The sequence below is a fragment of the Euleptes europaea genome, chromosome 1 (assembly GCF_029931775.1).
Source record: "Euleptes europaea isolate rEulEur1 chromosome 1, rEulEur1.hap1, whole genome shotgun sequence".
NCBI classification, from domain to species: domain Eukaryota; kingdom Metazoa; phylum Chordata; class Lepidosauria; order Squamata; family Sphaerodactylidae; genus Euleptes; species Euleptes europaea.
The window spans coordinates 173,843,053-173,866,121 of NC_079312.1; the positions used below are offsets into that span (position 1 = coordinate 173,843,053).

Genomic DNA, 23,069 nt, shown 5'->3' on the forward strand with positions numbered 1-23,069 from the left:
CGCCTGCGCAGTGTCAATTTGTAGCCAAAGAAGAATAAGAGTTGGGTTTTATATGCCAATTTTCTCTACCTTTTAAGGAGAATCAAACTGGCTTACAATCACCTTCCCCTCCCCACAACAGACACCCTGTGAGGTAGGTGGGGCTGAGAGAGCTCTAAGAGAGCTGTGACTAGCCCAAGGTTGCCCAGCTGGCTTCATGTGGAGGAGTAGAGAAACCAACCCGGTTCACCAGATTAGTGTCCACTGCTCATAGGAAGAGTGGGCGATCAAACCCAGTTCTCTAGATTAGAGTCCACCGCTCCTAACCACTACACCGCACTGGCTCTAAACAGAACATAATACATAAGAATATGTAAAATACACGAGGCCATGAATTAAAATCACAATTTGAAACTGCCAATAGGCAGAAGAACTAAGCTAATCAAATAAAATCATGCACAGCCGCCTCCTAAATATCCAAAGTGCACATCTTCAGATGTGAGTTGAGACCAGCAAGAGAAGAAGAGTTGGTTTTTATATGCCAACTTTCCCTACCACTTAAGGAAGAATCAAACCGATCTTGCAATCTCTTTCCCTTCCCTTCCCCACAACAGACACCTTGTGAGGTAGGTGGAGCTGAGAGAGCTCGAAGAGAGCTGTGACTAGCCCAAGGTCACCCAGCTGGCTTCATGCGTAGGAGTGGGGAATCAAAACTGGTTCCCCAGATTAGAGTCTGCCGCTCATGTGAAGGAGTGGGGAATTGAACCCAGTTCTCCAGATTAGAGTCCACCGCTCATGTGGAGGAATGGGGAAACCAACCCAGTTCACCAGATTAGAGTCCGCCACCCTTAACCACTACACCACGCTGGCTCTCCCGCAGAGGAAAGCAGAGGAGGAGGGGGAAATCGAGGCAGCCGGACTCTTACTTGGCAGCCAGCTTCATGCCGCATTCATCGGAGCAGTACTTGGAGTTGGCCCGGGCGGCCTGGATGCAGCCGGGGCCCAGGCACTGGTGCAGCGAGGAAGGGTCTTTGGCATCGACACGCTCGGCGTGCTTCGACCTGTCGCGGTGCTTCTGCTTCTGCTTGTGACGCTTGTACTTCTCTTCCTTCTGCGGGGAAATGGAGGAAACAGTTACAGCAGGGGTGGGGAGTGTCAGGACCGGGGGCCGTTCAAGGCCACTAAATCATTTGGTCCTTTGTGGGTCCTGGCAGATCTCTAGCTCAGAAGGATCTAAGACTGGTGATCTGCCCCCTCCCACAGACAGGAATATTCAAGGCAAATGTGAGTTTGTTTTGCCAAGAAAAGGAACCTTTTTCCCCCCTTGCAGAAGAGTCGTTAGCTATGGAGCTGCTAGGACCGTCCAAGAAACTGTGTTAACCCTTTCCCACCCGGGCCATGGAGAAACGTATTCCCTCTGTACTACAAAAGGGCTAGGGGCGGAAGTGGCGACAATGGAGGGGTTAAAGGGGGCAGGGCCAGAATGCGCGGGGGGGGGGCGAGTTCTCATTTCATCCCTGCAGGCAGAGGTAGCAGGAGCCAGCTGTAGAATCCGGCCCCGACCATGTGGAGCAGGAGCAACTCTGGCGTGTGGCTGGACGGCTACGCCCAGCTGGTGCAACGGACCATCCTGTGCCACCAGGTAGGCGAGTGCACCACTGGTTGGATGCCTGCCTGCTTGCCCATAAGCGGGGGGTCATCTGGGGCAGCTGCCTGCTTGGGGCTTGGTCGGCAATTTTTAAGTTGATAATTTTGTGTGGCCCGCAAATGATGTTATAAATATCCAAATGGCCCTTGGCAGGAAAAAGGTTCCCCAACCCTGAGTTAAGAGCCCTGTGGCGCAGAGTGTTAAGCTGCAGTACTGCAGTCCAAGCTTTGCTCATGACCTGAGTTCGATCCCGACAGAAATCGGTTTCAGGTAGCCGGCTCAAGGTTGACTCAGCCTTCCATCCTTCCGAGGTCGGTCAAATGAGTACCCAGCTTGCTTGGGGGTAAAGGGAAGATGACTGGGGAAGGCACTGGCAAACCACTCCGTAAACAAAGTCTGCCTAGGAAACGTCGGGATGTGACGTCACCCCATGGGTCAGGAATGACCTGGTGCTTGCACAGGGGACCTTTATCTTACCTACCCCGAGTTACAGGGAGATGAGGAAACAGCTACAGGGAGGCTCGGCACAGACCTCCCTGCCAGAGCGAGGAGAGGCGCTCATTTTTACAATAGAAAAGAGCAAGAGCCCAGCAGCACCTTAAAGACTAACAAAATTTCTGGCAGGGTGTGAGCTTTCGTCAGCCACAGCTCACTTCTTTGGATACTCGGTCAGATACTTCAGATCTGAAGAAGTGAGCTGTGGCTGACAAAAGCTCACACCCTGCCAGAAATTTTGTTAGTCTTCAAGGTGCTGCTCGGCTCTTGCTCTTTTCTACTGCTAGTGACGGTCTAACACGGCTGCTCATTGTGAAGCTCAAGGCAATGCATTCTCCTGAAAAGAGATCTGGGACTCCTGTCTCATTACCAATGCTGATTTCTCCACACCTACCACCCCTCTGCATATCACACCTAATCCAATCACGCCTGCTAATGTCATTTACTTGCTTTTGACATTTACACTACTGTTGTGTGTCTAATTGCCTCGTCTCTACTTAAGGATAGATGGACTCACATTCTAGCTGGCTCTGAAGAAGTGAGCTGTGGCTCACAAAAGCTGCCAGAAATTTTGTTGGTCTTTATGGTGCTACTGGGCTCTCGCTCTTTTCTACTGCTAGTGACAGTCTAACACAGCTGCTCATCATGAACTAATAATGAAGCGCAAGGCAATGCATTCTCCTGTACTGAATAGAGATCTGGGACTCCTGTCTCATTACCAATGCTGATTTCTCCACACCTACCACCCCTCTGCATATCACACCTAATCTGATCACACCTGCTATTGTCATTTACTTGCTTTTGAAATTTACACTGCCATTGTGTGTCTAATTCCCTCGTCTCTACTTAAGGATAGATGGACTCACCTTCTAGCTGGCTCTGAAGAAGTGAGCTGTGACTCACGAAAGCTCCTACCCTGCCAGAAATTTTGTTAGTCTTTAAGGTGCTGCTGGACTCTGGCTCTTTTCTATTGCTAGTGACAGGCTAACACGGCCACCCATCGTTTTTACAAAGCGCTTTAAAAAGCAGGCAACAGGGGCAGAGAGAGAACCCTGAACCATCATCTACTCGCTGAAGGCAATACTTAATATTTTTGGTACTTTTTTTGTAACTTTAATTGACTGCCCAAGCTCTTAGACAATGATCAAGGGAAGAACGGCCTTCTGCTTGCTTGAAATTTGACACCCTGCTCCTCCAGAGGAGTCCCAAGCTGCTTAATATGACTCAATTTTTTTTAAAGATACAACTGATCCAAATAAAAAATCCCTGTTTCCAACCAATCAAAAAGACAGCCGTCGGAAGAGAGAGACAGCTATCTTCAATCAGGACGAGATACTGATTTTTTTTAAAATCAAAAGTTTGATTGCTCAATGGTATGCCAATAAAGGTATTGAAATTGAAATTGAAATTAATCAAAAGTTTTCCCCAAGACAGCAGGCTCGTCAGAATGGCAGAAGGGAAGAGGGCACGCCAGACTTCCTCTACAAGCCCATTCCCCAGAGGCCGGTGAAAGAGAGAGCTCTCCTCGGGAGCCAGATGCACATGGCAAGCTGATGGAGCCACCAACAGAAATGTGGGTCCCAGAGGGTGAACGGGCATACACAGAGAGACGCAAACCCTCATCTATGTGGCTCCCAGGATGCAAGGGACAAGAACCAGCATCATAAGTGCATTCTGTGAACTTAGGCAGATCATGAGAGGGAGGGCAGGAAGGGATGAGCCAGAGCTCGGCTCTTGTGGCCCTTTCTTACATGCCCAGGGTAATGCTGATCGCTACCTTGGGGCCAGGAGGGAATTTTCATCCGGGCCAGATTGGCCAGGGATCCTGGAGGGATTTCCCCCCCCTTCCTCTGGGAATAGAGCAGGGGTCACTAGAGGAGGGGGCAGGCAGTTGTGAATTTCCTGCATTGTGCCAGGGTTTGGACTAGATGACCCTTGCGGTCCCTTCCCGCTCTATGTTTCCATGAGTTACACTCAGAAACCCAAAGCCGTTTTGACATTGGCGTGATGTGTGTGCAGCAGGACGCTCCCATCTAAAGGCGGGCTTGCCCCGTTTTGCACCAAATGACTTTTTTCTCATACATCTTCAAGGGCGGCCCCAGGTGAGGCATGGAGCAGTAACCCAGCCAGCAGATTACAAGCACACAGATCGACATGGTTATGCCCATTTTACAGACTGGGAGACCTGCGGTTAAAACTGCAGCCTGCCCACAGACTGAAATGGAATGTATAATGTAATTTTTATTTTATTTTTTAGAACGGATAGACAATTTCATTTTCACCCGCAACACACACAAATAATGCCCCCCCTTTTCCGCTGTTAAGTGCTAAGGAAATCATTTTGGCGGGTATTGGATGCGTTTCACATGGAAACAGAGAAACCCTGATTCTTTTGCTCAGTCCGTTGCCTGTACTGTTGCCGAAGGAGCCTATTGGTTAGTGCACAAAGTAACAAATTTGTGGCCCGACCCTGGGGAACATCTGGGGAACATCTGCAACTACTTTTAAAAGTTTTTATATTCTGTTTTACTAAGCTGAAGGGTGAATTCATGCAAACCTATGTGCACAGGAGTTGTTCTCCACCACCACCCCACATATACACATATTTTGTGTATATGATATAGTGGTTAAGAGTCCAAGAAACTTAGACCCTATCCTCAGAAGGAGAGAGGACAACTCTCCCACATCTTAAAGACTATACTGGTGTTATGATATAAGCGGAGCACCACAAGGGGGGTGGGTAAATGAAGCTTTAAGGTAGAATTTGGCTATTAAAAGCCAGCCAGCGTACTCAGTTATTCCATAAGAACATCAGAAAGGCCATGCTGGATCAGACCCAGGCCCATCAAGTCACACCGTGGCCAACCGGGTGCTTCTAGGAAGCCCACAAGCAAGACGACTGCAGCAGCATTATCCTGCCTGTGTCCCACAGCACCTAATATAATAGGCATGCTCCTCTTATCCTGGAGAGAATAGGTATGTATCATGACTAGTATCCATTTTTATTAGCAGCCATGAATAGCCCTCTCCTCCATGAACATGTCCACTCCCCTCTTCAAGCCTTCCAAGTTGGCAGCAATCACCACATCCTGGGGCAGGGAGTTCCACAATTTAACTATGTGTTGTGTAAAGAAATATTTCCTTTTATCAGTTTTTAATCTCTCCCCCTCCAGCTTCAGCAGATGACCCTGCGTTCTGGTATTATGAGAGAGGGAGAAAAGCTTCTCCCTGTCCACTCTCTCCATACCATGCATAATTTTATAGACCACTATCATGTCTCCCCTTAACCCTGCCCCCAGTTCAGTTTATTTACAGTCATTTGACCAGCAAATATCAGTACAAAATTACCATTTTAAAACCCCGATGATCTCCGTATCTTACTGGCTACATAACAGAACACTGCCACTGAAAAAGTGATAAAAAGAGCCTTTATCTTCTAATAAAAATTTAACCATAAAATCGTCCAAATGGCTAACATTCCCAAAATCTCTGGTCAACGCAGGCAAAAGCAGCTTATTTCTAACCTCCTGAAAAAATTCACGGTGTAATAAAATATGTATAGTTGTCTCAACTGAACTAAAATGACAGGGACATAATCTGGCCTCTACAGGTATACGCTGAAATCTCCGGCTGAGCGTAGCCGACAGAAAGGCATTAAATTGGGCTCCAAAAAAGGCCCATCGAAAACTAGAAAATGTCGTGGTGGTTAAATAAGGGGCACTAGGCAATCCTTCCCTGACCCATTTTTTCTATATATCTTGATGACTGAGCACCATGAAAGGAGCCTAAGATTATAAAGGCAACTCTGGATGAAATAAACGTCATAAACAAATTTTAGACTTTACAATTTACAAATGTCAGCTTACTCAGTCTAAGGATTGCCGTTTTCTTATACATTCATGCACGTTCAAAATGGCATTGTATTATTCGGACCACTGAAGGAGGCTTCACAGCCAAAACGCATTTGGTCTGAGCTGTGATATTGTTTGGGTATATTGTTATATTGTCATACTGCTGTAATTTTGTGTTTGTATGTTTATTTGGCGTATTCAGGACAGATCCACGGAGGCTAGAACAGGACTACATACAAGTTGTTTATATTTATATTAATTTTGTGTTTGTATTAAATTTATTATTCACAAAATTATTTGTATCAATTTTAGCCCATGATTTCATGTTGATTCCTTACCTTTTGGGTACCTTAAACCTTCCCAGATCTTCAATGATTTATAGCGTCTTGGGATAAGGGTTAACTCATTTTATAATTCGGTATCTATCAGTCGCCGCTTAACCAGATTTTTTGCCCTGTTTCAGCCCATCTCTAGTAGGTTATCAGGAGCTAAGCCCATAGAGAGGAGTTTATGCCCTCAAAATCTGGGCATCCCGCTGGTTCTGGGACCGTACCTTCTTCTCGGATTTCTTCTCCCGCCGCTTGACATGCTTGACCTTTACAGCACGCTTCCGCAGGACCGGATCAAGGAACGGAGCGTCGTCTGTGTCACTGAGCCATGGCTGAGAGGAGAACCAGAAAAGTGAAAGGGGGACCCACAGCCTCGTACCCGTTAAACCTGGATGCGCTAAAGGGATCTTGAGATCATCTGTCTGTCAATATGCTTTGGCCTAAGAATGCGCTGTGGAGCAGAGCAGTGAGCTGCAGTACTGCAGTCAAAAGCTCTTCTCGCAACCTGAGTTCGATCCCAGCGGAAGTCGGTTTCAGGTAGCTGCCTCAAGGTTAACTCAGCGTTTCCATCTTTCTGAGGTCAGTGAAAGGAGCACCCAGCTTGCTGGGGGTAAAGATTAGATGACTGGGGAAGGCCATGGCAAACCACCCCATACACATAGTCTGCCTAGTAAACGGTGGGATGTGACGTCACCCTATGGGTCAGTACCTTTCACCTGGTTAATTTAACTTTCCCTTGGTTAATTACTATCACAAGAATTAAGCACCCCTAGGGACATCCTAAACACAGTCAGTGGTGGAAAGTGCCATCAAGTCATCGCCAACTTATGGCGACCCCATAGGGTTTTCAAGGCAAGAGACTAGCAGAAATGGTTTGCCTTTACCTGCCTCTGCATAGCAACCCTGGGCTTCCTTGGAGGTCTCCCATCCAAGTACTTACCAGGGTTGGCCCTGCTTAGGTTCCAAGATCTGATGAGATCAGACTAGCCTGGACCATCTAGGTCAAAGTGAGGACAGTTATGACCTTCTAAGCCCCACTGACTTCAACGGACTTAGGTCTGACTCTGCTTGGGGTGCTACTTGCCAGGCTAATGACTGGGAGGAAGGCCCTGTAAGGCACATCCAGTAAAGGCTACGGAGCTAGTTCAAGGCAAACCCCAAAGAGTTTTGCATGGCGGAATGCCAAATAGAAAATTAGTATTGAGTTTACTCCCCGACTCAGCCCAAAGCATTCTGGTACATTAAATGCCTTGCTGCAGAAGCATTTTTGAGAGTCTTCATCCCAGGGTGGGAAATGCTTCAACCAATCCTAGTAGCCTAGTGAAGCTCTTCAATCTTTAGAGAGAGACAGCGTGGTGTAGCGGTTAAGAGCGGTGGTTTGGAGTGGTGGACTGAACTAGAGAACCGGGTTTGATTCCCCACTCCTCCACATGAGCAGCGGAGGCTAATCTGGTGAACTGGATTTGTTTCCCTGCTCCTATGCATGAAGCCAGCTGGGTGACCTTGGGCTAGTCACAGCTCCCTTAAAGCTCTCTCAGCCCCACATACTTCACAGGGTGTGTGTTGTGGGGAGGGAAGGGAAGGTGATTGTAAGCCGGTTTGATTCTTCCTTAAGTGGTAGAGAAAGTCGGCATATAAAAAGCAACTCCTTCTTCTTTAAATAGCTCAATTAGTTGCTTTGAAACTACTATAATCCCCCGCCTTTTTTTGTTGCCGTCAAGTCACAGCTGATGTATGGCAAACCCATAGGGTTTTCAAGGCAAGAGATGTTCAGAGATGGTTCGCCATCGCCTGCCTCCACATCATGACCCTGGTATTCCCTGGAGGTCTCCCATCCAAATACTTGCCAGAATTGAGGCTGAGAGTGTGTGACTGGCCCAAGGTCACCCAGCAAGTTTCCATGGCAGAGCAGGGATTGGAACCTGGGTTTCCCAGATCCTAGTCCAACACTTTCACCACTACACCACTCTGGTTGTCTCACCGTTAAATTTTGCTACGCTAATCATTGCTGAAAGACTATTTAAAAAATGTAAGATTATCTCAGAAGCCAAGTTAAACTGACGAAATACATTTTCACCCATGTCACGGGAATTGTATGGAACTGTTTGCAGGCCGATGTATACAAGCCCCTACTTAGCAAAAGACTGAGCAGCACATTCACAAGCTATCAGCAACGGAACACTGATCAACGATGTAAGTGAGAGAAGCGAAAGGTCGGCTCACACAGAAGAGAAACAATCATTTGGGGAGGGGGGGGTATGTGTGCTGTCAGCGAGGAAGGCAAAAGGAGACGGGGCCACCGAGCAAGCAGAAAGGTGAAGGGCTGGGGTCCGAGTGGGCTCGCGCGAAGAATGAGTGAGGGAAGGAAGACAAAGCAGTCAGAAGAAAAGTAAGGACTCGGGGGGGGGGAGAGAAGAGAGATGGGCCTTTGGGCTAAATGAGGAGGTAGGAAAGGTGTGCCAAGACATAAGAGCCAAGGATAAGCTTGGTAGGGGGCTCCAGGAATAGTAGAGGGTGGATAACTTGGGAGCTTTAAAAGCTAGGGGGAGCTTTCACATCTAGCCAAACATGTCGGCAACATTTTTCAAGCGTGTTAAATTTGTACAGTTTAGGAGCGCAGAACTGGGGATTATTCCAGGGGGGTTGGGACGCAAAATGCACACCGTTTTAGGACAATATTTTGTACCCAAGCCCTGTCAACATGACCTAGGAATCCCAGAGGAACAGATTTCCCCCCCAGGGCTCACCAGGTTCTGATCATCGAAGGCCCCTGAACAAAGTTCTTGGTACAAATCGGGGTCTATGTGGAGATCGTCATCCGACAGAGGTTCGGGAGTGGCAGCCGACTCTAGCTGTTCCTTTAGCATCTGCAGGTCATCCTCCCGCCCCCGTAACATCTATTAAGCGTTTAGGGAAGAGGGAAGGGGAAGGCGACGAGAGAGAGAGAGAGAGAGAAAGGGAGGGAGGGGGAGGAGGAAAAAAGAGAGAGAGGAAAGCATTAAAGAAGCCGTCCACCAGGCTTCGGGAGCACCAGACGTCGAAATACACAGACACACCCTGCTACTTGCAGGCACAGCAGCGGGCAACAGAGAAAACGAGGCTCGCCGAATACCAAGCGGCAAAGCGCGAGAAGCAAAGAGAACCCCCGGAAATCAACACCTGCTTATCGCCCCCCTCCAAAAAAAAAATATCAAGAACAGATGAGCAAAGCTTAAGAGTCAGTTCAAAGAAGTGGGGCTAAATAACCCTGCAAGCTCTGAAGACTAGCAATATCCCAACTGGCTCTGGGACGGCCCTCCATTAAGACCCCGTTAAATATCGGGTATGATCTAAACGACGCAGCTGAAAGGAAGCGGCGGAAGGAACCAGACTTCAGACAACCGGCGGAGAAGAAGAAGAAGAGTTGGTTTTTATATGCCGACTTTCTCTACCACTTAAGGGAGAATCAAACCGGCTTACAATCACCTTCCCTTCCCCTCTCCACCACAGGTAGGTGGGGCTGAGAGAATGTGACTAGCCCAAGGTCACCCAGCTGGCTTCGTGTGCAGGAGTGGGGAAACCAAGCCGATTCACCAGATTAGCCTCCGCCACTCACGTGGAGGAGTGGGAGAATCAAACCTGGTTCTGCAGATCAGAGTCCACCGCTCCAAACCACCACTCTTAACCACTGCACCACGCTGGGTCTCACGCTGGAGGGGGCATTTTTTATTGTCCCTCTACATTAAATTACTTGCAGGGGGAAAAATTAACACAGCAAAGATGAGGGTGGGCTCGAAACTCTTTATCCCCCCCCCCCAACCACACCCTCACCCCTCCGGCTATGGTAGTTTGCGACTTCTGTAAGGGGCCTTTTTTTGTGGGGGGGGATTTAAGAATCCCGATCGCTCGGCAATCTGAAGTCCTACGGTTCCCCTCAACCGCCTCTTTCAACTGCATATGCAAGATCGGGCCTTATTCTCCTCTTCTATCTAGGGAAAAAAAATACACCAGGAGTCCCAACTTAACACTCATCTACTTTCAATCCTGAGCCTTTAGTGTGTTTTGTTTTTTTTAATTAAAAAAAAAACCTGAAGGGAAAAAGGAAACTTACCGAAGCTGGAAAATATTTATAGGACTCCTAGGAAGAAAAAGAACGGGAAAAACAAAATCACGTGTGAGCTACACACACATCGACGGCTTCAATTAAGGCGGCGGCTGCCCTCGGGGGGAAGAGCAACCCGGGAAGTGCCCCACAGAGAAAACGTGCAAAAAGAGAAATCGGCGGGGCCGCTGGCGCCCAACGCAATACTCACCCGAGCCCGGACCTGGCACTGCCGGAGGCGGCACTTCTGGCGGATTTTGTTCGGCCCCCCAAATTTTTTCATGTCACGGCAGAAGTCGCACTGCCCACAGTCCTCCGTGCGACGGCAGGCTTCGCATTCGCCGCACATCCGTGCAGAACGCTTGATCTGTTGCTGCGGGTGGTAAGGGAGAATCTGAGACTTCCTTGTGCCCCAAGCCTGACCCACCTCGTCCAGCTCCTCAATATCGCAAGAATCAAGAAAGCATGGGCTCAAAGCTACGGAACAGCCATTTGGTCGATGGACCAGTCACTTTTTGATCAAATATTTTTAAAGCACTAATTTTAAAATAGTACCAAAAACACAGTTGTTTATTTATTAAAAAATTTAAAGCTGCCTTTCTACCCAACCAGGGTCCACAAGGCAGTGAACATTAAAACATTTAAGCAACTAAAAATACAGTTAACAGCTGACTTTTCTGTAAGTATAAATGCGTCACTGAATGGCCCCGTTGGTTTTGATCTTGAAGAAGAAGAAAAGAGTTGGTTTTTATATGCCGACTTTCTCTACCACTTAAGGAAGAATCAAACCGGCTTACAATCCCCTTCCCTTCCCTACAACAGACACCCTGTGAGGTAGGTGGGGCGGAAAGAGCTGTGACTAGCCCAAGGTCACCCAGCTGGCTTCATGTGTAAGAGTGGGGAAACAAATCCAGTTCACCAGATCAGTGTCCGCCGCTCATGTGGAGGAGTGGGGAATCAAACTCAGTTCTCCGGATCAGAGTCCACCGCTCCAAACCACGAAACCCGCTGCCTCATTGTAACATTTTTATTTTTAAAAAAATTGAAAGTCAAGTGATGCAAGGGGTTACTTTCAGCAGCAGGCAATACCGGGTTCGATTCCCCATTCCTCCATATGAAGCCTGCTGGGTGACCTCGGGCTATTCACAGCTCTCTCCAACTCTCTCAGCCCAGCTACCTCACAAGGTGTCTGTTGTGGGGGAGAGGAAGGAGATTGTAAGCTGCTTTGAAACTCCTTAAAAGGTAGAGAAAAGCAGGGTATAAAAACCAACTCTTCTTTTTCTACCTGGCTAGGTGTGCCCCAGACTGCTACAAGGGAAGGGGACCATTCTCACAAATGAACCCATAATGAGATTATGAATCATAAGTGGACACCTATACACCACCATTCTTGGTTTTGTGGGATATTTGAATGTGCTCAAGACATTGTTTTCTGTTGTACCAAAAGGTCGGACCAGAACCAGCAGGTCAAAATTAAATCAAAAGAATTTCCGTGTAGACATCAGGAAGAATTTTCTAACAGTTAGACCAGTTCCTCAGTGGAACAGGCTTCCTCGGGAGGTGGTGGGCTCTCATTCCCTGGAGGTTTTTAAGCAGAGGCTAGATGGCCATCTGTCAGCAAGGCTGATTCTGTAAGCTTAGGCAGTTCCATGAGAGGGAGGGCACCTTGGCCATCTTCTGGGCATGGAGTAGGGGTCACTGGGGGTGTGGGGGGGAGGTAGTTTTTAATCTCCTGCATCGTGCAGGAGTTTGGACTAGATGACCCTGGTGGTCTCTTCCAACTCTATGATTCTAATAGGTGGTTAAGGGACAACCTCTGACCGGCCATTTTGCTCAAGCTAACAATGAGGACAAACCTTTGATCTTTTGAACAGGCATTTTATCAACAAAATCCAATTTTTTTTTTTTAATCACTGCTTTTTTTTAATCCACCCTGAATCTTGCACAGCCTTCCTGCCCAGGACGCACTTAGTGCTAGGTCCGTTAAAAAGTGTGCATGTATGCTGAAGAAAGCAAATTAAAAAAGGAGAAACCATTAAGGAGTAAAGTGCTTTGGAACAGAGAAGGATAATGCTGCTGCAGTTGTCTTGTTTGTGGGCTTCCTAGAATCACCTGGTTGGACACTGTGTGAATGGACTGCCGGACTTGATGGACCTTGGTCTGATCCAGCATGGCCTTTCTTATGTTCTCATGGCTACTGTAGATTTGATTGGCTGTGCAGATTTTTTAAAATGTTGCTTCGGCAGCAGCTGCCACCACAGCGCAAAGATCTCCACTGTGTTAATGAAGTTAGGCGATCCTATGAATCAATGTCCTATCTTTGACAGCCTTGCTCCGATCTTGCAAATGAGTAATGCTAAATAAGTAGAAATGGAATAAATGATAAAATAGCAGCAATGACATTTTGGGTTTAGCGGGATCCCTCGTCAGCATACAGGATTCCGGAAAATATCCACCTTCGAGATCACCATCCTCCTGTTCTACAGTTTCAGAGTTATCTGTCCAGGATTATGTTTCCGTCACATCGTACACATCACATATCCACAGTATATCACCTAAAAGGGGGGGGAAATGCCACACATCGCTTGTCATGTAGACATTGTATGGTAGGGTAGACACAATCAGCAATTTGGGTTGTGCGATCGTTAAAAGATTTGTTATATTTTGCAGTTTCCGCGACTGAACAGTTTTGGCTGATGAAGTTGTCAGTGACGAAACGGTCGATTCGTTCCGGACCACCGTTCCTCCTTGCTTCTATTTGTTTCTGACAATTAACTGTCTGGATATGAGCTGTCTGAGTAAACGTCCGATAACGGGACTGTTATCTGCAATTACCTCATCTCCACTTCACCGGTTGTAACTTTGCCTGCCAATGACCTGACTTCCACAGATAAAGAACACGTTGAGTTTTTCTCTTCTTTGTGCCAGAGTTCCAACTGCAAACTGCGACTCTTACCTACAGTCTCTCTGGTTACGTATAACAGTAGCCTTTTGATCTCATACGACGTGTAAATGTGGTAGGATGTATTTTGTATCTGTTCAAAGTCATGGTTACAAATTGTGTCTATTTATGTTCACATTGGGTTCTTTATGCTGTCGTTGATTGCTACCATCCAGGAACCAACACAGATAAGTTTGGGTAAGAACCAGCAGGTTAGGAAAAAAGTTAACTGGTTTTAAAAAATGCCCAGTTTGTTTATGCAACAAGCTCTTCGTCCTATAAATACTGGCCTCCCTAATCTCTTCCCCTCCCATGCTGCTAAGCCAGTGTGGCGTAGTGGTTAAGGGCGGTGGTTTGGAGTGGTAGACTCTGATCTGGAGAACCAGGTTTGATTCCCCACTCCTCCACATGAGTGGCGGACTCTCATCTGGTGAACTGGTTTGGTTTCCCCACTCCTACACATGAAGCCAGCTGGGTGACCTTGGGCTAGTCACACTCTCTCAGCCCCACCTACCTCAGAGGATGTGTGTTGTGGGAAGGGGATTGTAAGCCGGTATGATTCTTCCTTAAGTGGGAGGGAAAATATAAAAACCAACTCTTCTTCTCCCATTCTGGGGGCAGTTAGTTTCATCTTCCCGGCTGCAGACAGCTATTTTGTGCTTTTAGCGCCGGGGGGGGGGGGTATTATTGCCCCTATTTATTGATTTGGGTTATTTTTTAAGTATATTTCAATTATGTTTCTAATGTTGTGTTGATTTTTATTATATTCTGGATTTTGTAAGCCGCCCTGAGCCCAGCCGTTGGACTGGGGAGGGCAGGGTAAAAATGCAATAAATAAATAAATTCTTTCTGTCGGACTGAAAACCCACACTTCATTGATACGAGACACAGTGCAATCCTATGCAGAGTTTTTGCAGTCTAAGGCCATTGAAATCAATAGCCTTAGGCTGGAGTACCTCTTCTTAGGATTGCACTGTTAGCCATTAAGGCCAAGATACAGTCTAGGAAGCAGGGCAGAAAATTTCTGGATAAAGTTTACAGAGCAGAAATTGAGCAGCGTGAAACAAGTCTAGAGGACAAAATTGTTAACCTAAGTCTTGATGGGTGGAGCAATGTACACAGTGATCCTGCTGTATGTGCTTGTATGACAACAGAAGAAGATGAGAGGAAGGGCATCTTTGCCATCTTCTAGGCATGGAGTAGGGGTCACGAGGGTTGGTTGTGAATTTCCTGCATTGTGCAGGGGGTCGGACTAGATGACCCTGGTGGTCCCTTCCAACTCTATGATTCTATGGGGACGTCTTCCATGCAGGAACTATTGATACATCAGAAAATGCAAGCACGGTGGGATACTTACATGTAACAGCAGCAAGAGCTATAACAAAATGCGAACAAAAATTCAAATATCTAGTAACTATCTTGGTCAGAGGACATAAAATCATAGAATGGCCCCAGCTTAATATCAGCCTACAGCATCCCTGACAAGTGCTTGTCCAGCCGCTGCTTAAAGACTGCCAGTGAGGGGGAGCTATCGAACAACTCTTACTGTAAAAATAAATAAATCTTAATATCCAGCCGGTATCTTTCTGTCCGTAACTTAAACCCATTATTGCGAGTCCTAACTGCTGCTGCCAACAGGAACAGCTCCCTGCCCTCCTCTAAGTGACAGCCCTTCAAATACTTCAAGACAGCAATCATGTCCCCCATCAACCTCCTCTTCTCCAGACTAAACATTCCAAACTCCCTCAGCCTTTCCTCATAAGGCTTGGTCTCCAGGCCCCTGATAATCTTCGTTGCTCTCCTCTGCACCCGCTCGATCCTGTCCACATCCTTCTTGAAGTGAGATTGCAAATGTATCCAACAAGAGAAGAAATTTAGAAGACAGTGAAGAGAATACCAAGCAAATAACATATGGCTGCAGTGCTCGTTTGATGCACCTCCTAGCCAAAGGTTTCAGTGTTCCAGAAATAAAGCCTAAGGTTGTTGAAATTGCTAAATACTTCTGTAACAATCCTTTTGCAGCAGTTGCTCTGAAAAGAATGAGTGGAACCAAGCTAACGCTCCCACAAGATGTTAGTCGGAACTCTGCAGTGGATTGTTTCAAGCAGTATATCAAGAACTGGCTTCCTGTACAGCGGCAGGTCTGAGGGCCAGAGGCGTGAAGCATGGTCAGGAGCTGTCCAAGTCAAATGCCGGGTTGTCTCTAGGTTCAGATTCCAAGCGACAGTACCAAAAGCATAATCCCAAGTGAGGGGTCAGGGTCTGGTCCAAGATCAGAGTCATATGGGTCTCAAAAGTAGTCAGAGTCTGCAACAAGTTGTTCCCACACTGAGTCAGACCCTGTGGCCTGCTTAAATAGATCTGAAGTGGATCAGCTGCTGCACGTTACCCTGTCTCAGCATCCTGCCTGGTGGAGCTCGTTAGCCTTATCACAGTCGTCTGGGAGTGTCCATCACTGTGCTTATAATCTGCCACTCCTCTTTCCATCATGTACCTGTGCCCTGAGTCTTTTGCGCCTCTGCTCCAGCAGCTCTGGAGGGCTTTCTGCCGGCACCGTCTGAGTCTGATCTTCTGGCACAGGTAAGTCCCCTGCACTGGGTGACTGTAGACTTCTGCCTTTGGATGCTCAACCTGCTGCGGCTGCTCTTTTCCACTGCCTTCCTCTGCTACAAGGTCCTCTTCATCCAAGGAAGCCTCAGCGAAATGACTCATGCCATGGAGAGCCAGCGTGGTGTAGTGGTTCAGAGCGGTGGACCTCTAATCTGGAGAACCGGGTTTGATTCCCCACTCCTACATACGAAGCCAGCTGGGTGACCTCGGGCTAGTCACAGTTCTCTTAGAGCTCTCTCAGCCCCACCTACCTCACAGGGTATCTGTTGTGGGGAGGGGAAGGGAAGGTGATTGTAAGCCGGTTTGATTCTTCCTTAAGTGGTAGAGAGTCAGCATATAAAACCCAACTCTTTTTCTTCTTCTTCCACAGGATGTGGTGACCGCTGCCAGCTTGGAAGGCTTTAAGACAGGAGTGGACATGTTCATGAAGGAGAGGGCTATCCACGGCTACTAAATCAAAATGGATACTAGTCATGATGCATACCTATTCTCTCCAGTATCAGAGGAGCATGCCTATTATATTAGGTGCTTTGGAACACAGGTAGGATAGTGCTGCTGCAGTTGTCTTGTCTGTGGGCTTCCTAGAGGTACCACTGTGTGAACACACTGCTGGACTTGATGGACCTTGGTCTGATCCAGCATGGCCTTTCTTATGTTCTAAGGCCGTTTCTCAGGCTGCCACGCATCTAACCTCAGATGGCTTGCAGCAGATGACAGGAGTGGACAGGTAGTTTCATACGGAAGTAGGGCGATCTTCAGGTATGCTAGCCCCCAGCCATTTAGGGCTTTAAGCATCAACACGAGAGAAAAGCAGATCTAGCATATGACCTTTCTCGTGCCAGGCCCTGTGACCAATCCTAGATCTTTGCTTTGACAAAAGGATATAGCCAGAGGTGAGGGAGAATACTAAAGCGCTAAAAAAAAAAGTTTAGGAACTTTAAAAAAGCTGAAGATTACACACAATCCCCTAGCAAAAAGTCATTTCCAGGATAGGAGATTGGAGAAATGCTCCACAGGGAGGCGGCAGCCCAAAAGAACTGTCAAATGACTAAAATAACAAATGTGTGTGTTAAGTGCCGTCAAGTTGCTTCCGACTCATGGTGACCCTATGAATGAAAGTCCTCCAAAATGTCCTATCTTTGACAGCCTCAGATCTTGCAAATTGAAGGCTGTGGCTTCCTTTATTGAGTCAATCCATCTCTTGTTGGGTCTTCCTCTTTTCCTGCTGCATAACAAATACCCTAAAATAACAAATACCCTAGAGAAATGTCTCTAAGGATGCTTTGTACAGGTTGAGTATCCCTTATCCAGACATCCAGTATCTGGACTGACCCGAAAACCAGACTTTTTGAGCTGGCACGCAGGCATTACTCACAGGCCCTCAGTAGCACGCCAATTTCCTTTCTGATGGTTCAATGTACACAAAATTATTTGAAATATAGTTTAAAACTACATTCAGGCTATGTGGATGAAGTGTATATACAACGTAGATAAAACATAAATGAATTTTGTGTTTAGACTTGGGTCCCATCCCCAAGAGATCTCTTTATGTATATGCAAACATTCCAAAATACGGAAAGATCCGAAATGCGGACCACTTCTGGTCCCAAGCAGTCCGAATAAAGGATACTCAACCTGTAGAAGAAAAGTTGGTTTTATATGCCGACTTTCTCTCCCACTTAAGGAAGAATTAAACCGGCTCACAATCACCTTCCCTTCCCCTCCCCACAACAAACACCCTATGAGGTAGGTGGGGCTGAGAGAGTTCAGACAGAACTGTGACTAGCCCAAGGTCACCCAGCTGGCTTCATGTGTAGGAGTGGGGAAACCAACCCGGTTCACCTGATCAGTGTCCGCCGCTCATGTGGGGGAGTGGGGAACCCAACCCGGTTCTCCAGATTAGGGGCCACCGCTCCAAACCACCACTCTTAACCACTACACCACGCTGGCTCTCTGTATTCACATGAATGATACAACACAAGACCAATTAAAACCATATGGTTTACTAAAGTGATTTCCTCCACATGGTGCCCTATAAAGCTCTGGCACAGGGAGACAGGAGGAGGAGGAAGCTGGGCCAGGTATTCTTTTGCACCTGTATCATCAAGGAATCCAACCTTGACAGTTGGAGATAAGCCGTTGCCCCAGAGTTCCAAAGGATGCTTCAAACCCAACGACTGCGATCCCGTGTCCACGTTGTGCCACGCCCTGTACCAGTATGAATGCTAGGTACCCAAAGGCTGGTTGGAAAAGAAGTCAGTGATACACAGAAATGTATTTCTTTTAAGGCGCTAATGTCACTATTGAAAACATTAAAAAGTTACATTAAAAGTTCATCTGGTTGATACTGGTATGCACAAGAGCCCCGTGGCGCAGAGTGGTAAGCTGCAGTACTGCAGCCCAAGCTCTGCTCACGACCTGAGTTCGATCCCGGCGGAAGTTGGTTTCAGGTAGCCGGCTCAAGGTTGACTCAGCCTTCCATCCTTCCGAGGTTGGTAAAATGAGTACCCAGCTTGCTGGGGGTAAAGGGAAGACGACTGGGGAAGGCACTGGCAAACCACCCCGTAAACAAAGTCTGCCTAGTAAATGTTGGGATGTGACGTCACCCCATGGGTCAGGAATGACCCAGTGCTTGCACAGGGGACCTTTACCTTTACTTTTTTTTACTGGTATGCACAACTTGTATGGAAGGTTAATACAGCCCAGAAAAGAACAAGAAGAATGCATTCCATGTCAGTGGGCTCTGTAATCTTATAGAATATATTGGGAACAGGGTCAAATTGGTGGTCTATAAAATTATTTTATAGAATACATCCCTATGCACATGAACACAGGAAGCCGCCTTATACTGAATCAGACCCTTGGCCCATCAAAGTCAATATTGCCTACTCAGACCGGCAGTGGCTCTCCAGGGTCTCAGGCAAGGGTCTTTCACATCACCTACTTGCCTGGTTCCTTTAACTAGAGATGCCAGGGATTGAGCCTGAGACCTTCTGCATGCCAAGTGGATGCTCTACCACTGAGCCACAGCCCCCTCCCTTAAAATGAGGGGTGATCAGCATTGCATTGATGGCATGATGTCACATGAACACATGAAGCTGCCTTATAATGAATCAGGCTCTGAGTCCATCGAAGTCATTATTGTCTACTCAGATCGGCAGCAGCTCTCCAGGGTCTCAGGCAAAGGCCTTTCACATCATCTGCTTGCCTGGTCCTTTAACTGGAGATGCCAGGGATTGAACCTGGGAGCTTCTGCATTAAAACGTTACATTAAACGTTTATCTGGTTGATACTGGTATGCACATCTTGTATGGAAGATTAATACAGCCCAGAAAAGAACAAGTAGAATGCACTCCATGGCGGTTGGCTCTGTAATTTTATAGAATATATTGGGCACAGAGTCAAATTGGAGGTCTATAAAATTAATTTATAGAATACATCCCTGTACACATAAACACATGAAGCTGCCTTATACCGAATCAGACCCTTGGTCCATCAAAGTCAGTATTGTCTACCCAGATGGGCAGCAGCTCTCCAGGGTCTCAGGCAGGGGTCTTTCACATCACCTACCTGCCTGGCCCCTTTAACCAGAGATGCCAGGGACTGACCCTGGGACCTTATGCATGCCAAGCAGATGCTCTACCACTGAGCCACAGCCCGTCCTACATATACCTGGGTTGTTATAATACCGTTCTAATATTGTCACACTTGTTGCATTAGGTATATGTGATTTTATTAGACCACTGACGAAGGCCAGGGGGCCGAAACGAGTTTGGATTTTGGTTTCAGTCTATCAACCTGTATTTAGTTGCCATTTGTGCTTTCTTTTAATGTTTTTAATAGCGAAATTAGCACCTTGAAATAAATACATTTCTATATATAATTTAGTTCTTTTCCACCCAACCTTGGGGTACTCAGCTTTGTTTATAGGTTGGCCTTTTCTGTCCCGTATGAATGCTAGCCTCACCTTTGAGCTACGACTCTGCTCCAAGGCCAGCTCCTGGGCCTTTGCACGCATCTCATCCTTCTCAGCACGCTCCCGCTCACCGTCACGATCCTTCTCTTTGGACTTTTTGTGCCGATACCGGATCTCAAGGCTCGGGTCTCTCTCTGCAGGGCGAAGAGAGAGAAATGAGTTTAGAGAAGCCACGAGTCTCACTTCCCACCTACAGAATGGTTTGAATGCAGTTCTGCCGCCAAAACTACGCAGGGCAGAAGGGGGATAGGACAGATCCCTAGGAAATGTACATCAAGCTCTAGAGTAGGATACAATTCAAATGGTAAATAAATAACCCCTTCAGTGACCAAACATGGGGTATCTAGGGTCATAGAATCATAGAGTTGGAAGGGACCACCAGGATCATCTAGTCCAACCCCCTGCACAATGCAGGAAATTCACAACTACCTCCCCCACAAACCCCCAGTGACCCCTACTCCGTGCCCAGAAGGTGGCCAAGATGCCCTCCCTCTCATCATCAGCCTAAGGTCACAGAATCAGCATTGCTGACAGATGGCCATCTAACCTCTTCTTTAAAACCTCCAGGGAAGGAGAGCTCACCATCTCCAGAGGAAGCCTGTTCCACTGAGGGTCATGAGAACATATACCCGGCAGATTATATAATTTCTACAAGCAATCTATTTTAGCTATCCATTTGAAAAGTGCATATGGCAAACACCAAGTTAGCAGTTTATAGTCACGCTGTACTTATTCCGCAATATTCTTAATACAGAAGTACCCTTCAAATGGAAAGGTTTTATTTTATTTGTTCGTTCAATTTATTACCCGCCCTCCCTGGCCATGACCAGGCTCAGGGTGGGGAACATCAAACATATCAATATTAACAATAAAAGTAATAATTCTAAAATTAAACATAAAAACCTTAAAAACTCCAGATGGCGCTTAGTTTGGCCCATAGTGCCCGGAATAAGCAGTAGGTTGCCCCCCCCCCCAATAATGAGAGCAACATAGAACAAGGGGGGGAAATAGGGAGGCCAGCAGGGGATGATACCCACAGCTGTCCTCAACTGTAGGCCTGGCAGAAAATCACTGTCTTGCAAGCCCTGCAGAACTCTTTAAGGTCCCACAGGGCCCTGATGTCACCAGGGCCAAAAAGGCCCTGACTCTCGTTGAGGACAGCCGCACACTCTTAGGGCCAGGGACCACCAGTAAGTTGTTATCTGATGACCGTAAAGATCTTTGGGGGGTATACCAGGAAAAAGAGGCAGGCTGCTCTACAGACTCAGAAATCGCAACATCCTTCTGTGCATGTGTGTGAGTTTGTGTCTCCGTTTTTAGCCCTTTGCCATTTTCAGCCTTTATATTTCAAACCATACAAAAGGGACTGTTTTGTTTTGTTAAGATACCCCGATTTCCCAGCCTCCATCCGGAAAGATACCCAGAAATGCTTCATGGAGCCTTGGCCCACATTTACAAGGCCCGCTTCCTGCTTCAATAGCATCTCCTTCCTCGACTTACCTCGACACTGCATGCAGTACCACTCCCGAATGGCCTTGGCCATCTTCTCAGTAATGTTAATGCAATGGCCATGGAACCACTCATTGCAATGATCACAGCCGCTGCAGGAGAAGGAAAGAAAGGATTCATCAGAGGAGCTTCTTCTGCACTCCCGCCCCAGGACACATGACAGTACGCACTACCATGCACAGCTTATTGCCACACAACAGGCAGCTGCTATAAAGCAGACCCATCGCCTTCTAGGGGAAGGGCTGTGGCTCGGTGGTAGAGCATCCGCTTAGCATGCAGAAGTCCCAGGTTCAATCCCCAGCATCTCCAGTTGAAGGGACTAGGCAAGTAGGTGATGTGAAAGGCCTCTGGAGAGCCACTGCCGGTCAGAGTAGACAATACTGACTTTGATGGACCAAGGGTCTGATTCAGTAAAAGGCAGCTTCATGTGTTCTTATGTTCATGTGTCACCTCTTCTCATGTAGGTCCTAGATCTTAAACTAGGGTTGCCAGCTCCAGGTTGGGATTTGGGGGGTGCAGCCTGAGGATTTGGGGGGTGGAGCCTGAGGAGGGTGCTGTTTGGGGAGGGAAGGTACTTCAATGCTGTTTGGGGAGGGAAGGTACTTCAATGGGGTAAAATGCCATAGAGTCCACCTCCCAAAGCAGCCATTTTCTCCAGGAGAACTGATCTCTGTCACCTGGAGATCAGTAGTAATAGCAGATCTCCAGCTACCACCTGGAGGCTGGCAACCCTATCTTAAGCTCATTACTGTTTAACAGAACCCATAACAACAGGATTGCAGCTTGCAGGAATTACCATCATCACTCCTTTATAGTAAGGCAGATCCTTGTCCTATAATGTCAGTCTTGTCAACCCAGAGCGACAGCAGCTCTCTAGAGCTTCAGGTGTCACATCTTATACTACCCAACCCTCTTAAATGGCGATGCTAAAGATGGGATGTGGAACCTTCTGCATGCACAGCAGATACTCTTCTACTCTGCCACACCTTCTCGCAGTACTCAGAACTACAACAGATAACTGTAACATTAACACCATTCCACCATGAACCCCACAGCGCATAAGCAACTCTCGCATGCTTCCAAAAAAAAAATATCCGTGTCGCTTTTCTATTTCCTCCAGCCACACACTCACATCATGAAGCAGTTGATATCTGGTTTGCGGCAGATGCAGTAGACAGGGGCGTTCTCCCCGTTCTCTGATTTGGACTCCTCTCCCAAAGCGGGCAGATCAGGATCTGAGAATTCATCCTGGATTGCGGGGGTAAGGAAAAGGAAACGAATGAGCGGCAGCAGAGAAGAGCAGGGAACGCTTATCAGTGCACCCATACAACATTAGCAGAAAAGAGCAAGAGTCCAGTAGCCCCTTAAAGACTAACAAAAACATTTTCTGGCAGGGTGTGAGCTTTCGCGAGCCGCAGCTCCCTTCTTCAGATGAAGACAACATGTTGCACAAAGGAAAGGAAAAGCCCCCCTTTCTTTGCAAGGCTGGAATCGGAACCGAAAGGATCCCACCTGCTAACCCGTTAAATGACACCTGCAGACGAAAAGTCAGGACTAGGACCCGTTCACACCTGGCTCTAAGAAACGACCCTCTCCTTCCAGACCCAGATCTCCAGTTCCCTTAATTGCACTCCCACCCCCCTCCCTTTC

The 23,069-nt window shown here is 47.3% G+C and overlaps 1 protein-coding gene across 1 annotated transcript in view; it reads right to left on the minus strand.

Moving 5' to 3' along the window:
• Nucleotides 1–22,745, minus strand: part of CXXC1 (CXXC finger protein 1) — a 35,115-nt gene extending 12,370 nt beyond the window's left edge. Inside the window, exons 1-8 of the mRNA XM_056849870.1 lie at nt 22,552–22,745; nt 21,411–21,511; nt 19,902–20,044; nt 10,595–10,756; nt 10,393–10,419; nt 9,050–9,199; nt 6,527–6,634; nt 906–1,090 (exon numbers count right to left, since the gene is read on the minus strand). Of these exons, the coding sequence (XP_056705848.1) occupies nt 906–1,090; nt 6,527–6,634; nt 9,050–9,199; nt 10,393–10,419; nt 10,595–10,756; nt 19,902–20,044; nt 21,411–21,511; nt 22,552–22,745 (1,070 nt within the window). The remainder of the gene's footprint in view (nt 1–905; nt 1,091–6,526; nt 6,635–9,049; nt 9,200–10,392; nt 10,420–10,594; nt 10,757–19,901; nt 20,045–21,410; nt 21,512–22,551) is intronic.
• Nucleotides 22,746–23,069: the final 324 nt, after the last annotated feature.